This window comes from Dasypus novemcinctus, chromosome 12, assembly GCF_030445035.2.
Source record: "Dasypus novemcinctus isolate mDasNov1 chromosome 12, mDasNov1.1.hap2, whole genome shotgun sequence".
NCBI classification, from domain to species: domain Eukaryota; kingdom Metazoa; phylum Chordata; class Mammalia; order Cingulata; family Dasypodidae; genus Dasypus; species Dasypus novemcinctus.
In genome coordinates, this window is record NC_080684.1 from 35,156,429 (window position 1) to 35,173,850 (window position 17,422).

Sequence of the window (17,422 nt, forward strand, 5' to 3'; positions counted from 1 at the left end):
AGTAGATGTGGCTCGAGTGACTGATAGAGCCTCCACCTACCATATGGGAGGACCTGGGTTCAATTCCTGAGGCCTCCTGGTGAAAAAGAAGAGAGAGTGTGCCTGCACGGCAAGCCAGTGCCCACAGGGTGAGCCGAGTGTTCATGCCAGTGCCTTCATGGTGAGCTGAGTGCCCTGCGCAGTGAGCTGAGTGCCCATGTGAGGGCCTGTATGGCAAGCCGAGTGCCCACATGGCGAGCCGAGTATCCACGCAAGTGCCCACAAGGCAAGCCAAGTGCCCCTGTAGTGAGCCAGTGCCCGCGCAAGTGAGTTACACAGCAAGATGATGACGCAATAAAAGAGAGAAGGGGAGAGTCAAGGTGAAGCACAGCAGAGACCAGGAACTGAGGTGGCTCAATTGACAGGGAACCTCTCTCCACATCAGAGGTCCCCAGGATCAAATCCCGGTGAATCCTAGAGGAGGACGATGAGAAGAGAAGACAAAAAAGAGGAATAGATATAGAAGATCACATAGCAAATGGACACAGACAGCAAAAATAGCAGGGTGGGGAAGCAGGGGAGAAAAAAAAATTGATGCAAATCAAACATGATTGTTACAGATTGAGGGTGTTAAAGTTTAGGCCCATGAGAGCCACAAAGAAAATATATGAAAAATATACAGAAAGAAATAAAAAAGGACTCAAAATGGTACAATATAAAAAAATCAAATGACTATGAAAGTAGGCGTTCACCAAAGAATTGAGGGACAAAAAAATGGTATAAGTCTTACAGACCATGTAGCAAAATGGCAAAAGAAAGTATTGCATTATCAGTCATTACTTTAAGTGTAAATAGTTTAAACTCTCTTCAAAAGGCAGAGGTTGGCAGAATGGATAAAAAGCATGATCAACTATATGATACTAATAAGTGATTCACCTTAAATTCAAAGACATGGATAGGATGAAAGTGAAAGGATGGAAAAAAATATACCAAAGAAGAGCTGAGGTAATTATACTAATATTAGATAAAATAGACTTTAAGTTAAAAACAGCTACAAGGAACAAAGAAGGTCACTATATACTGCTAAATGGGTCAATTCTATAAGAACACATAATAATTATAAATATACATTCACCTAATGGCAGAGCCCAAAATACATGAAACAAATATTGACAGATTTGAAGGGAAAAAGAGACAATTCTACATGAATAGTAGCAGACTTCCATATATCACTCTCAATAATGGTTAGAACATGTAGACAGAAGATCCATAAGGAAATAGAAGGCTTGAATGATACTCTAAACCAGCTAGGCCTACCAGACATATAAAACACTTCACCCAATAGTAGCATAATATACATTCTTCTTTAGTGCATTTAGATCATTCTCCAGGCTAGACCAGAAAGATCTTGAGGCAAATGAGAATGAAAACACAACAGAAATTAGGAGACTTAGCGGAGAGGAAAATTTATAGCCCTAAATGCTTACATTAAAAAAGAAGAGGGGAGCAGGTGTAGCTCAGTGGTCGAGCATCTACAGTGCGTGTACCAAGTTCCAAGTTCAATCCCTAGTACCTGCCCCCCCTCCAAAAAAAAGGAAGATCTCAAATCATATATTTATTTCAATTTTTTTCTTTATTAGAGAAATTATGGGTTTACTGGATAATTAAGCATAAAATATACCACCCTCTTACTAATACCTTGCATTGGCTTGGAATATCTGGTATAATTGATGATAGTACATTTTTGTAATTGTAATTGTATAATTAACTATAGTCCATGATTTAACTTAGGGTTGCCTGTTTGTGTAGTGTAGTTCCATGGATTTTTAAAATTTTTTGTTGTGTTACCAGAATAACATTTCCCCTTTTAATCACATTCAGATAAGTATTTCGGTGTTGTTAATTATGTAGACATTGTTGTTCTGCCATCACCATTATCCATTACCTAAACATTTCCATCATTCCAAATAGGAACCCTGTATATTTTAAGCCATAATTTCCCATTTCCTAACCCTACCCTGTTCCCTGTTAACCTGTGTTCTAGAATCTGACTCTGTGAGTTTGCTTCTTCTAATTATCTCCAGTCAGTGAGATTATTCAATATTTGTCTCGTGCCAACTTATTTCACTCAGTAAAATAAAAGGATTTTAAGACAATACTATGAACATCTGTATGTCAACAAATTAGATAATCTAGATGAAATGGACAAATTTTTTAGAAAAACACAAATTACTTAAACTGACTAAAGAAGAAAGAAGGCTCTCTGCTCCTCCCCATTAGACAGATAGCCGCAGCTCCTGGTGCAGTGCTGCCTACATCCCTGAGATGCAGTGGTAAAACTTGAAATAAATGGATTTGGCCATATCGGGCACCTGGTCACCAGAGCTGCTTTTAACCCAGCAGAGTGCAACTTGTTGCCATCAATGACCACTTCACTGAGCTCAACTACATGGTCTGCATGTTCCAGTATAATTCTACTTGTGGCAAATTCAAAGACACCATCAAGGCTGAGAATGGGAAGCTTGTCATCAATGGGAATCCCATCACTATCTTCCAGGAACAAGATCCTGCCAACATGAAATGGAGTGATGCTGGTGCTGAATATGTTATGGAGTCCACTGGTGTCTTCATGCCTCTGCAGAAGTCTGGGACTCACTTGAAGGGTGGTGCCAAGAGAGTCATCATCAGGAAGCGGACTTGGCCCAGTGGATAGGGCGTCCTCTGCCACATGGGAGGTCAAACCCCAGGCCTCCTTGACCCATGTGGAGCTGGCCCATGTGCAGTGCTGATGCGCACAAGGAGTGCCCTGCCACGCAGGGGTGTCCCTGCGTAAGGGAGCCCCACGCACAAGGAGTGCGCCCCGTAAGGAGAGCCGCCCAGCGCGAAGGAAGGTTCAGCCTGCTCAAGAATGGCGCTGCACACATGGAGAAGTGACGCAGCAAGATGATGCAACAAAAAGAGACACAGATTCCCATGCTGCTGACAACAGAAGCAGACAAAGAAAAACATGCAGCAAATGGACACAGAGAACAGACAACTGGGGGTGGCGGGCAAGGGGAGAGAAATAAATAAAAAATTAAAAATCTTTAAAAAAAAAGAGAGAGAGTCATCATCTGTACCCTTTCAGCCAATGTCCCCATTTTTGTGATGGGCATTAACTATGAGAAGTATGACAGCTCTCTGAAGATGGGCAGCAGCCTACCCGCCCCCCCAGCCAAGTTCATCCATGACAACTTTGGCATCATAGATGGCCTCGTGACCACTGTCCATGGCCCCTCTGGGAGAAATGTGTTATGATGGCCATGGCGCTGCCCAGAGCATCATCCCTATATCTACTGGCGCTGCCAAGGCAGTGGGTAAGGTTATCCTGGAGCTGAATGGAAAGCTTACTGATATGGCCTTCCATGTCCCCACCCCCAATGGGTCTGTTGTAGATCTGACTTGCTATCAGGAGAAAGCAACCAAATACAGTGACATCAAGAAGGGGTAAAGAGGCATCAGATGGCCCCCTGAAGGGCGTTCTGGGCTATGCCGAGGACCAGGTTGTCTCCTGTGGCCTTCACAGTGACACCCATTCTTAAACATTTTCCATACTGGGCTGGCATTGCCCTCAACAACCACTTTGTCAACTTCATTTCCTGGTACAAAAATAAATTTTGCTACTGTAACAGGGTGATGGACCTTATGGTCCACATGGCCTCCAAGGAGTAAGAACTGCTTGGAACACCTGCCCTAGAAACAGCATGAGAGAAAGAGAGGGGCAGTCAGGTGCTGGGATGTCCTAGCCCCAACTCGATTCCCCCAATATTGAAAATATGTCCCAGACCCCCAGAAAAAGGGGAGGGCCTCAGAGGACTCCACCTTGTCATGTACCATCAATAAAATACATAGTACCCAGCCAAAAGAAAAATAAGAAATTGAAGATCTCAGCAGACCAATAACAAGTGAAGAGATTGAATCAGAATCAAAAACATTCCAACAAAGAAAAGTCCAGGACAATTGTGGGAAGATGGCAGGGCAGGCAGTGCTGTGACTCAGTCCTTCCACCAAAGGAATGTTAAACAAGAATCAACTCTTGGAAACAACTATTTTGAATCTCCACAGGCCAGAAGAACACTGTACAGCATCCAAGGATGAGCGGAAGGAAGAAGCTGATAAATTAAGGTAAAGAATAGTAAATTACTTTCTGTGCATTGTGGCTGCTGATACTCATACTCCCACTTATACAGCAGATCACCATGGAGTCCAGCCCCTGGCTAGCTGCTGGTGGCAGAAAGGACATAAAAATCCTCTCCTCGAGAAATGGATGTGGTGCAAGCAGTTGGACTCCTGTCTACCATATAGGAGGTCCAGGGCTTGATGCCTCCTGGTGAAGGCAGGCTGTCCCGTGTAGTGAGCTGGCCCACGTGGAGTGCCAGCCCACATGGGAGTGCCACCCCATGTGAGAATGCTACCCTGTGCGGGAATGCCACGCTACGTAGGAGTGCCCCCCCCCACAGGAGTCCTGGTGGACATGGAGAGCTGGCGCAGCAAGATGACGCAACAAGAAAGAAGAGAGAGAATAAGAGACGCAGCAGAACAGGGAGCTGAGGTGGCGCAAGAGAATGATCGCCTCTCTCATAAGTCCCAGGATTGGTTCCTGGAGCTGCCTAATGAGAATACAAGCAGACACAGAAGAACACACAGCAAAAGGACACAGAGAGCAGACAGTGGTGTGTGTGTGTGTGTGTGAGAAATAAATCTTAAAAAAAATATATCCTCTTCCCCAAGAACAGGGTAGGGCATGACTGATCACTGATGATAGCTTATGATTAGTGAATTCGGATTGCTGAGAGCCCGGTTCTGAGGGCTGCTATTATTTCAACCTACCCCAGACAAAGGCAGCTACAGCTGTTCCACTTAGACTGAATACCAATTTCTCATCAGAAACCAAAGCAGCAAGAAGGCAGTGGGATGAAATACTTAAAGTACTGAAAGAAAACAACTATCAACCAAGAATTTTGTATCTGGCAAGACTTTCTTTCTAAAATGAGGGAGAGATCAAGACATTCTCAGATAAACAAAAGCTAAGGGAATTCATTACCACTAGCAATGTTAAAGGGAGTTCTTCAGAGTGCAACGAAAGAACACTAGACAGTGGTTCAAAGTGGCATATAGAAATAATGACCTACAATAAAGATAACCATTTGGGTAATTTTAAATGCCAGTGTTATTGCAGTGTATTGTTGGATATGTACCTCTACTTCTTATTTCCTACAGCTGCTAAAATGCAAATGCATAAGAAGTAATGACAAGTCTGTTTATGGACAAAGTACAAAGATAGAAGCGGTATCAAGTTTAAAAAAATGGTGTAGGGAGGACAGTGGAGAATAGGAAAAGTACATGTGCATGTTATTGAAGTTAACTTAGTAGCAACCAGATATGATTATTACATATTTAGGATATTAAATTTTAACCCCATGATAACCACAAAGAAAATAGATGGAATGCATATCCAGATAGAAATGAGAAGACATTAAATATGGTACAACACAAAAAATCAAATAAATATAAAAGTTGGCATTAATGGAAGTGAGGAAGATAAAGGGTATAAGGATTACAAAGGCTAAATATTAAAATGGAAGAAGAAAGTCCTGTCTTATTAGTAGTGACATATAAATTGTAAATAGAAAAAATTCTGTAGTCAAAAGGTAGAAATCAACGGAATGGACAAAAAAGCATGATCCAACCATATGCTGTTTGCAAGAGACTCACCTTAAATTCAAAGATACACATAGGTTGAATGTGAAAGGATGGGAAAAAATATACCATGCAATTAGTAGCCAACAGAGAACTGGGATAGCTATACTAATATCAGATTAAATAGACTAAGCCAAAAACAACTATGAGGGACAGAGATGATCATTACATACTGATAAAGTGAACAATTCAACAAGATGTAAGAATTAATTTTTTAAAAATTATAGACCAATATTCCTTATGAATATAGATGCAGAAATCCTCAACAAATTTCTAGCAAACTGATCCCAGCAGTACATGATCAAGTAGGATTTATCCCAGGTATTTAGAGGTGGTTCAACATAAAATCAATTAATGTAAGATACCACATTAATAGAATGAAGGAAAAAAACCCCATGTGATCATTTCAATTGATACAGAAAAGGCATTTGACAAAATCCAGGACCCTTTCTTGATAATAACATATAGAAAACTATGAATGGAAGTAAACTTTCTTAACATGATAAAGAACATATATCGAAAACCCAAAGCTAACATCGTTTAAGATCAGGAACAAGACACCGATGCCAACAGTCAACATTGTTATTCCACCTGGTTCTGGAAGTTCTAGCTAGAGCAGTTAGGCAAGAAAATTAAATAAAAGGCATCCAAACTGGAAAGGAAGAATTAAAACACGCAAACATCAGTAGTGTTTCTATACATTAGTAATGAACAATCCAAAGACTAAATTAAGGGGGGAAAAATCATTTACAGTAGCAACGAAAAGAATCACATATCAAGGAATAAATTTAACCAAGGATGTAAAGGACTTATATACTGAAAACTACAAAACATTGCTAAAACATATTTTTATAAATGGAAGGATATACTATGTTCCGAGATTGGAAAACTAAATATTACGAGGATATTGATGCTACCCAGAATGATTTGTAGATTCCATGCAATTCCAGTCACAATTCCCCAACCTCCTTGCAGAAATGGAAAAGCCAATCATCAAATTTATGTGGAAGGGTAAGGGGCCCTGAATAGCCAAAACCTTCCTTAAAAAGAATGAATTATTGAAATTTTAAAAATGCTTTAATAGTGATTGAAGTGATAAATGCACAACTATGTGATTATACCAAATACCATTGATTATACACTTTGGATGACTTGTATGCTTTATTAATATCTATCAATAAAATTGATTTCTTTATAAAAAAGAAAAAGAATGAAGTTGAAGGACTCACGCATCCTGATTTTAAAACTTACTACAGGGACATGGATGTGGCTCAAGCAGTTGGGCTCCTATCTGCCATATAGGAGGTCCAGGGTTCGATGCCCAGGGCCTCCTGGTGAAGGCAAGCTGGCCCACACAGAGTCCCAGCCCACGCAGGAATGCCACCCTGCGTAGGAGTGCTGACCAACGTGGAGAGCTGGTGCTGCAAGATGACGCAAGCAAAGACACAGAGGAGAGACAATAGGAGACATAGCAGAACGGGAACTGAGGTGACATACGAGAATGATCACCTCTCTCCCACTCTGGAAGGTCCCAGGATTGGTTCCCATAGCTGCCTAATGAGAATACAAGCAGACACAAAAGAACACACAGTGAATGGACGCAGAGAGCAGAAAACGGGGCAAGGGGGAGAATAAATAAATAAAAGCTTAAATTAAAAAAAAAAAGTACTACAATGCTACAGTGGTCAAAATAGCATGGTGCTTGCACAAGGACAGACTTATAGACCAATGGAATTGAATTCAGAGTTCAGAAATAGTGAAATTAAAAGCAGGAACACAAACAGATATTTATATATCCATATTTATAGCAGCATTAGTCACGATAGCCAAAAGGTAGAAAGAACACTAGTGTCCATCAGCAGATGAATAAAGTGTCGTATTTACATACAATGGAGCATTATTCAACCATAAAAAGGAATGAAGTTCTGATATATGCAACAAAATAAATGGACCTTGAAGACATCATGTTGAGTGAAATAAGCCAGGCACCGGATGTAACAGGACAAATATTGTATGATTTCACTTATATGAAATAACTTAAAATAAGCAAATACATAGAGACAGAAAGATTACTGCTTACTAGGCGCTAGTAGGGTAGGAAAATGGAGAGTTATTGCTTAAATAGTAGAGTTTCTGTTTGGAGTAATGAAAAAGTTTTGTTAATAGATGGTAGTGATTGTAGGACAACATGGTGAATGTATTTAATATTCCTGAATTGTACAAATGAAAATGGTTAAAATGGGAAATTTTAGACTGTATATATATTACCACAATAAAAATTGTTTTTGCAAATTGTAAAAAGAAATTTATCATCCATGGGCCTGATGCATTCTACTTATAGGCAATTTTAAATATTATATAAGGGTTTAAGGGGTTGTGTTTTTCAAATTTTTACTTCTTTGTACTTCATTTTTAGGCTCAAATTTATCTTCCATAGAAGAAGTAAGCATTAGGTAAGAGGGACAATCCATATAGCAAAAGGAAGTATAAGTAAGAACCATCAATATGCAGGTGGCCTTTAGATGACAAGTTACCATTAATTTTTAAAATTTATTTATTTTTATTTATTTCCTTCCCCTTCCCTCTCCCCCGCCCCCTGTTGTCTGCTCTCTGTGTCCATTTGCTGTGTGTTCTTCTGTGTCTGCTTGCATTCTTGTCAGCAGCACCGGGAATCTGTGTCTCTCTTTGTTGCATTATCTTGCTGCATCAGCTCTCCATGCGTGCGGCACCACTCCGGGGCAGGCTGTACTTTCTTCACGCGGGGTGGCTCTCTTTGCAGGAGCACACTACTTGCACATGGGGCTCCCCTATGCGGGGGGACACCTCTGCGTGGCATGCACTCTTGCGTGCATCAGCACTGTGCATGTGGCCCTGGATTTGAACCCTGGGCCTCCCATATGGTAGGTGGATGCTCTGTCATTTGAGCCAAATCCACTTCCCACCACTAATTTTTGAAACTGCTTTAAAAATAATAAGAATTTCCATTTTAAAAGTGTATGCATTACATTAATTTTCTTCCAGTGTTTTATCCTGAGTGTATGTGCATATTTTGTTTAATACAGTTGTAATGTATTTATATACTTTTATAGTCTCATATTTTTTTTTTTAAAGATTTATTTATTTATTTAATTTCCCCCCCTCCCCTGGTTGTCTGTTCTTGGTGTCTATTTGTTGTGTCTTGTTTCTTTGCTTTTGTTTCTTTGTCCGCTTCTGTTGTCATCAGCGGCACGGGAAGTGTGGGCGGCGCCATTCCTGGGCAGGCTGCTCTTTCTTTTCACGCTGGGCGGCTTTCCTCACGGGCGCACTCCTTGCGCGTGGGGGCTCCCCCATGCGGGGGACACCCTTGCGTGGCACGGCACTCCTTGCGCGCATCAGCACTGCGCATGGCCAGCTCCACACGGGTCGAGGAGGCCTGGGGTTTGAACCGCGGACCTCCCATATGGTAGACGGACGCCCTAACCACTGGGCCAAAGTCCGTTTCCCGATATAGTCTCATATTTTTAGTTTATTTTCGAAATTTCCCATTAAATATTTTTATTTTCATAAAAATAATCATTTAACCAGTCTCAACTTATTGAAATTTAGATTTTTTTTACTTTCCCTAGTAATAAATAATGAAGTAAATGCCACTTCTTCTCCTAGGTTTAATAGATTCAGAAGTATTGGGGCAAGCAGAAGAGAAAATTGTTTATGCGAGAACACAGATTCTTTTAAATCTCTAGATTCAGACTTATTATGAATGAGATAATGAACTTTCCAAGTTCCAACTTTGTGTCATGGACTCATCCTTTCATTTTAAATGTCTCTTTAGAAATGGTTCACCAAATCACCAGCCAGAACCACCTGCTCCAGTCACAGACGTAAGTCTAAAGGTGAATGTCAGTTACTTGCAGTGTCTAATAATACTTGTGACTACGCAATTTGGTAGAAATGCCCAACTTTTGGGAAGTAATATTCATTCATTAAGTAGACATTTTTGAATTTTCATTATGAACCAGACAGATACTGCTGTAGGAACAGGGGGAATGAAACAAGTAATTCAGGGCCCGTGCGTCTGAGCAGCTTCCAGTCCAGCGGGGAAGTTGGCGTGAGCTCCGCTGGCTTCGCCTGTTTAGAAGGAGAAGAGCGCCCATGTAAACAGCCCCAACGCAAAGGAGTTCTGTCTGAGTGTGGGTGTATTTGGCCGTGTGCTACTTCATAAGGTAATAGATGAGTCTATTTACTTACCCAAAAAAATGCTTTTTCTCTTTCAGAACCTCTTGCCAACAACCACACCTCAGGAAGCTCAGCAGTGGTTACACCGAAACCGGTTTTCTACATTCACAAGGCTTTTCACAAACTTCTCAGGTTAAATTTCCTCCCCCTCCAGCATGGTGTATTCCTTTGCATTCTAGGGCTTTTTGGTATCTATGTGAGATATTTTTTGGTGAGATCTTAGTCCTTTTTTATTAGATTAATTATAGAGCCCATCAAAATTTCCCATCAGTTGCAACTATGCTATGAAATACTTGAAAAACAAAGATCTTGTAAAATTAAACTCACTTTAATTTTAAAATATGACTGTCTTTAAAATACATACTACATACAGTATTTTATCAAGGGGCCTTTAAAGGTAGTCTCAAATCTTCTACTTCATATCACCATATTGTGTTTTACTTATCCATTCCACTTTTATTTAGTTCCTTCTTAATACCAAGTGTGGTAGGAATATACAAATAGATAAGACATGATTCCTGATCAAATAGTTCATCCATCATCTAGTATCAAAAAAATAAGCTAAATCAAACCAAACTAAACTGCCCCAAACAGATAAACAAATAGTTGTGATGCAGTAGATAAGTGTTATGACAGAGATGTGTACCAGGCGAGGTGTTTGGGCAAAGATCTGGTGTTAGGGAACATGTGGGATGTGTGAGGTGAATTTTGAGGGATGAGGAGGAGTCTCTGTTGGTCATATAGAGGAAAGATATTTCAGGCAGGAGGAACAATATCTCATCAGGCACTGAGGTTCAGGTATCAGTGTGATGAAAGAATAGGGTTAAGAGGAGAAATTAATTCGGTGGGACTTGAGGCTGGAGAGGAGGCAGGGGCCAGGGCTTTGTATGCCAGGCAAAAGATTATGGTCCCTAATATACTAGTAATGAGCTGTCCTTGTAACAGAGCCTATTTTAATAGTGTCAAAGAAAACCTTTGCCTTACTCATTTTCTTTTATTTATTCTAGGGGCAGACTTACTGAAACTAACTAGAGATGATGTGATCCAAATCTGTGGCCCTGCAGATGGAATCAGACTTTTTAATGCATTAAAAGGCCGGTATGTAATTATTGTCATGATATCAGTTGGATTTCAAATGGATTTGGATTCAGGGCCTCTTCACAACTCAGTTCGCACAACTAAATATACCTTTTCCAAACATTTTTAGAATGCCAGCTATATACCAAATAAACAAAGATGGGAGATATTCTTTCTTTTTTTTAAGCCAGTTTTTAAAAAAGATTTATTTCTCCCTCCTCCCTCCTTTATCTGTTCTGTGTCCATTCGCTATGTGTTCTTCTGTGTCTGCTTGTATTCTTATTAGGCAGTTCCAGGAACCGATCCTGGGACCTTCCAGAGTCGGAGAGAGGCGATCATTCTCTTATGCCACCTCAGCTCCCTTTCTATTACATCTCTTATTGTCTATCTGCTGTGTCTCTTTTTGTTGTGTCATCTTGCTGCATCAGCTGTGTTATCCGGCACTCCTGTGCAGGGCGTCTCTCCTGTGCTGGGTGGCACTCCATGTGGGCCAGCTCACCACACAGGCCAGCTTGCCTCCACCAGGAGGCCCTGGGTATCAAACCCTGGACCTCCTATATGGTAGACGGGAGCCCAAGTGCTTGAGCCATATCTACTTCCCAATATTCTTTCTTACACTTGATCCAAGGAATTCCCCATGGTCTCCCATTTTCCATTTCTAGGTAGGGTTTTAATTCAGCAAATACCCAGTATCCTTCTTATGAGCCAGATACTATTCTAGGATCTGGGAAGATAACATTGGTGAGCAAAATACACAAGGTACCCAGTACAGTGGAGTTTACTTTATCATGATAAGAAAGGTAAAGATATAGGTAAATAAGTATTTTGGATTGTGATAAGTGCTTGGAAGAAAAACAGAACTAACAAATAAGCAAAACAAAGGTTGTAGGCTAGAGAGTACCCAGAAGTGTGGTCAGCAAAGTCCTCTCTCATTCTCTGGGGAGGGATATTTAAAGTGATTGTGAGAAGGATGAAGCTGTGGGGTCATATGAGAGAAGAGTGTTCCAGGCAGAACAGCAAGTGCAAAGGCCCTGAATCAGTTTTTTTTTTTTTTTTTAAAGATTTATTTATTTATTTAATTTCCCCTCCCCCCTCCCCTGATTGTCTGTTCTTGGTGTCTATTTGCTGCGTCTTGTTTCTTTGTCCGCTTCTGTTGTCGTCAGCGGCACAGGAAGTGTGGGCGGCGCCATTCCTGGGCAGGCTGCTCTTTCTTTTCACGCGGGGCGGCTTTCCTCACGGGCGCACTCCTTGCACGTGGGACTCCCCCATGCGGGGGACACCCTTGCGTGGCACGGCACTCCTTGCGCGCATCAGCACTGCGCATGGCCAGCTCCTCACGGGTCAAGGAGGCCCGGGGTTTGAACCGCGGACCTCCCATATGGTAGACGGACGCCCTAACCACTGGGCCAAAGTCCGTTTCCCCTGAATCAGTTTTAATTGAAGAAAAGGTCATTCCTAAATTTGGGTAAAAATTATTTAAGTGTCCACTTGCAAGTGTAACAAAGTAATTTGTAGTCCCTTCCTTTTTTGGATTATCATTTCATATAGGAAGTAATAATACTGATGGAAAAAACACAGAGGTTAATGGCAACAGAGCCACATCAGTGACTAAATAATAAAACAGACTGAAGTATTTCTGTTTGTGTTCATCACCAGATAGAATGAATCAGGCAGGCTATAATCTCAGAAAATTCAGCTGTTGATGGCTTCAGGGGAAAAAAGAATGGATTTTCCATTGTCAGTATATTGTTTAAGAGTGTTTAGCAGTAGGAAAGAATAAGATGATCAGATCAAGAAGTCATTGAATACCCTTGCTTAAAGAAAGAAAGCTTAGGCCACTCAGGAAAAGGTAATGAGGGAAATAAGATATTCCAGTGTACTATATTTTAGATTTTAAGTAACCTGACCATAAAGCAGTAGTCCACACATTTTGAGTATTTCTAACCTTTACACCAATGGTCACAAACTCAGATGACTATAGAAGCCACATAGGTAAAGTAAGTGAGTGACATTCACATCTGTGTTGTACTGAAGAATGCCTGCACCATGTAAGGAGAGCAACTGACAGTTTCATGTGAAAATGTGGGCCTCAGATCACCAGATTTGATTGTTCAAGAAAGCCAGAACTTCAGAGGTTTACATGGTGTCTCCTATGGAAACTGATTCTTTTTAAATACACCACTGGAGAGTTAATAAAGCTGCATTTGGCCCATGCACTGCCCTGCTTTATACTATTAATGTAGACACACAAGTTCTTCCTTAAAATGTGCTTATCATGAAATACGAGGCTAACAGGCCGTTTTTCCCCCTAGGATGGTGCGTCCCAGGTTAACCATTTATGTTTGTCAAGAATCCTTGCAGTTGAGGGAGCAGCAGCAGCAGCAGCAGCAGCAGCAGAAGCATGAGGATGGAGACTCAAATGGTACTTTCTTCGGTAGGTCGTTCTGGACACACAGGAGAGATGAAGAGAGGTGAACAGATGACTTATGAGCATGTGTGATAGGGATCCAGCAAACAGCAGATTTGGCATTTACTAGAAGGAGTGGTAATCGCTCATTTATTGAGTGCCTAATATATGCCAGGCACTCCTCAGCACTTTTTAAAGATTCATTTTATGTATTCCTTGGCACTTTTAATGCTTTAATTTTTACAACTACCTCTTCTTTGCATTCAATTTTATTGTTCTCCCCAGTATTTAAATGAGGAAGATGAGGCTCATGACTGTTACGTGACTTACCCTAGGTCACATGACTTGCACGTGGTTGAGCCAGGATTTGCAGTCAGGCAACCTGACTTATCATTTGCTCAGAAAAGTGGGCATTCCCTGTGATCAGATTACTTTTAGAGTGGAGAAATGTACTGACTGCCTTGCTCTTTCTCCCTTTCGCAGTGTATCATGCCATCTATCTAGAAGAATTAACAGCTGTTGAGCTGACAGAAAAAATTGCTCAGCTTTTCAGCATTTCCCCTCGGCAGATCAGCCAGATCTACAAACAGGGGCCAACGGGAATCCATGTGCTCATCAGTGATGAGGTAGATTTTTCTGTACAGCTGAATCACCACATGATTCAGTTCATATGTCAGGGCATGTGACTGGATAAGAGCAGCTTTATTAGGACAAGATGCCATTTCTGAAGATATCTTATGACATTTAAAAATGAAACGGTAACATCACTATTCTAATTGTATTCCATGGAACTTAAATACAAAAGCAACTTAATACCACCATCATCCAATTTAAAAAAATATGTATGAAAACACTTTTCTTTACGAGAAATATTATATCATTCCTTGGTTTCTTTGAACTCATTTCCATTCACTTCCACCATAGAATTTTATTGTAACATATTTTTTGCCAGAACATCTTTTATTGATTATCCTATCATACTTCCTTATAACACAAATTTGTTTATAAAGTGAAAAATTAGTTCTTCTGAAAAGAATTGATTATTATACAATTGATTAAAACAATATAAATATACCACAGATTTTGATATATAATTATTCAACATAAGGAAAAAAGTGCCTCTGTAAACGAGATAGTCCCATTCCTTACCTGGACTCCCTTCACACAGTCATCCGTACATGAATGCTGCCTGCTGATTGGGAGAGTGAAATAGAGTTCTACGTTTTTCCTCCTAGAGAAAAATGCTGTGGAACCAGATTCATGTAAATTGAGTTTTGTTAGAGCAGCATCACTGGACGGTTTTTGAACTTCTGAGTATATGCTAAAAATTACATAGTGATGTTACCAAAAATTTTGTACCATTTATCATTTCACAGTTTTTGACTAGGCCACTCTTCAATTCTGGTGAAAGGAAAGAATTAGAAACCAGGTGACTCTCACAAGGATTTGTTAGTGATTAGAGCCCACATTTGCAGTTATACTTTGGTACTCTGGAAGCTTTTTACACAACGGGGCAGGGCACCTTAGTAGGATGCCAGGAAGGTGACGCATGCATTATTTATAAAATGGAAAAAGGGGATTTGAGAAGGGGAAGAAGGATGAGGTTCTTAGGCAGTTTTAGCAAAGGATGCATAGAGAAGTTGAAGATCTGGAAATCAGATCTCCTGCATGGGAATAGCAGTGTCCCTGTACCCCTTGGAAAGTCTTAGGCTTAACCCAGGGACATGCATGTTCCCATTTTAATGTCATTGTTCTAGACTGCTCAGCTTTTAAAACTTAAAAATCAAACATGGAGTGGAGATGGGGGAGCCAAAACCAAAACAGGTTTTTGAAGAATACTTTTTAAAGTTGGGAGAAAAAAATTGATGTGATATCCATAAAATCCTATGTTTGTGATCTGTAAAACATCCTATCTAAATTTATCTGGGTATGGGATAGTCCTCAGGAACTTAGAACTAGAGAGGAATTATTTTTCACTTAAATCTGATATAATAAAATGCCACATAGTCAAAATAAGTGGAAAAAATCAAAGTTTTTAATAATTGGCGATTGTGTTTGTTTTCAGATGATACAAAATTTTCAGGAAGAAGCCTGTTTTATTCTGGACACAATGAAAGGTAACTAATAATAAGATAAACACCTTTCTCTAAGAAGTTTAAAGGCTTTTTTTTGTACTGTACTTCTTTGAGGAAAGATAGGGACAGTATCAACCACCATATCTGAGATATTGAAAGCAACACTGTTAGAGTTTGTTCCTTTGTGTGTGTGTGTTTGTTTCTTGCCATTATCAGACTAGACAGCATGTAACTGATAACTCTCTACCATTCTTTTTCATCTTCCATTAACAACTAAAGAAATCGGGACATGCTGCCCTTTGTCCTACTCTGTTTTGTTTGTTTTTTTTTTCCCCTTCTCCCCGCAAGGTTACAATATACATATTTTTCTTCTACTGTGGTTTAGGGGTGAGTAAAGATCATTCTCTCTTTTTTTTTTTTTTTACAGCAGAAACCAATGATAGCTACCATATCATACTGAAGTAGGAGTGGGGCATTTGATGCTGCATAGCTGCTGCTTCCTTCACTTTTTGGAAACTCCCCTCTTGCAGTGGAACGTGAATGGAGATTTGAAGGTCTGCAGGAATCTGACCCATCTGACTGTGTGTGGGGGAGGCTGGGCCGTGGAGAAGGAACCCCAGTCCTCTGTATTGGCCCCAGCTCTTGTGACACCCACAAATTACTGTCCAACATACGGTTCTGCAGCTATTTCTTAGTTATAGTTTCTGGACTTTGTTGTTGTTCAATATCAATAAAACTCCACATCATTTGTTAGGATGTATGTAGGGCATAATGATGATGGAAATTGTGTGATGTTAATGGAAAGATGTTAAATTTTGTGATATGAAGCCATCTAATTTTTTTCTAATATGAAAACAAAAATCTATATTCATAAAACTAGTTCTTGAATCCCTTTTGCATCAAACAGACATCTTTGCTTTTTGCCACAATTGGACCCTGAGAACCTCATCAAAGAAGAAAAATACAGATAGAATTTTTCTTTTGGTTCCCTTGTAATACTGCTACTAATAGTAATTTTAGGTAACATTTATTGAGCATTTACTTGTGATAGGCAGTGTGATAAATTCATTTAAGTGGATTATCTTGTTTAATTCTCTTAATAACCCTATATGAAATAGATATTATCATCCCTAATGGAAGATGAGGAAACTGAGGCACAGTAGTGGTTAAGTGACTTGCTAAGTAACAAGCAGTTAGCAGGTATTGCTGCTGAAATCCAAACCCAGGCCATCGGCTCCTAACCATACAGCGCTGCCACCCTGTGTGGCCTGTGCTCGCCATTGTGTATTACCGTGGCTCTTCTGATGAGGAGGACATAACACTGAATGAGAACTGAGGAATCAACCACTGAAAGGTACAAACCACACCTATACAATGAAGAAAAAATCAAGACCTCTAAAAAATAAAAGCATAGATGTTTTTCTAAACATCAGTTATCAGCTTTGTAGAATTTGAGGTGATGAAAATTAGGGATTGTCTGTAACTCCCAAAGTTCACTGTTCTTGAATGACTTTCTTACACTATTTATGAATGAGTTAGGCTAACCCATGCTTTGTTTCCGCTCTCTGCATCCTCTTGTTATAGAAAGTTATTTTCACTCATGTAGTGTTCTTTATCTAAGCTTCACAAGAAATTCATTCCGAACCTATTCATACTCTTTCCCTTTGTTTTCGTTCTTCCTCAAGAATAATTGTGTGCATATATGTGTGTGGTGTAAGTGTAAAAGACCATGGGTCTTCTTTTTTCACATGTAAAGTTTTATCCAGAAATCCTTTTACAGATTATGTTCAGGTGAAAAAAGATAATGTTCAAAGACTCTGTATTGGATTTGGATTTGTGTGTATGCGTGTGTGTGTTTTTAAAGCATTTGATAAAGCTTACATGTTTTTATACAGAGATTTTTGTGCATTAAAATCAGCCTGCAACATGG

At 40.0% G+C, this 17,422-nt stretch overlaps 1 protein-coding gene, 1 long non-coding RNA gene and 1 pseudogene across 5 annotated transcripts in view; 2 read left to right on the forward strand and 1 right to left on the reverse strand.

The window, feature by feature from the left end:
• The window catches only part of TFCP2 (transcription factor CP2), a 121,728-nt gene extending 104,306 nt beyond the window's left edge, over positions 1-17,422 (forward strand). For 2 of the 4 annotated variants that reach the window (XM_058308218.2, XM_071218902.1), the window contains 7 exons: positions 9,530-9,590; positions 9,972-10,065; positions 10,941-11,031; positions 13,323-13,444; positions 13,901-14,043; positions 15,483-15,534; positions 15,920-17,422. In XM_058308218.2, coding sequence (XP_058164201.1) covers positions 9,530-9,590; positions 9,972-10,065; positions 10,941-11,031; positions 13,323-13,444; positions 13,901-14,043; positions 15,483-15,534; positions 15,920-15,957 — 601 coding nt within the window. In that variant the 3' untranslated portion in view covers positions 15,958-17,422. The remainder of the gene's footprint in view (positions 1-9,529; positions 9,591-9,971; positions 10,066-10,940; positions 11,032-13,322; positions 13,445-13,900; positions 14,044-15,482; positions 15,535-15,919) is intronic. The other 2 variants (XM_058308219.2, XM_071218903.1) reach the window with 1 other exon arrangement.
• On the forward strand, positions 231-3,837 carry LOC139440193 (glyceraldehyde-3-phosphate dehydrogenase-like; annotated as a pseudogene).
• On the reverse strand, positions 12,873-14,661 carry LOC131280592 (uncharacterized). Its single transcript, XR_009188239.2, has 2 exons — positions 14,567-14,661; positions 12,873-13,454 (listed from the first exon to the last, which is right to left on the reverse strand). It is a non-coding gene; the product is annotated as an uncharacterized lncRNA (long non-coding RNA).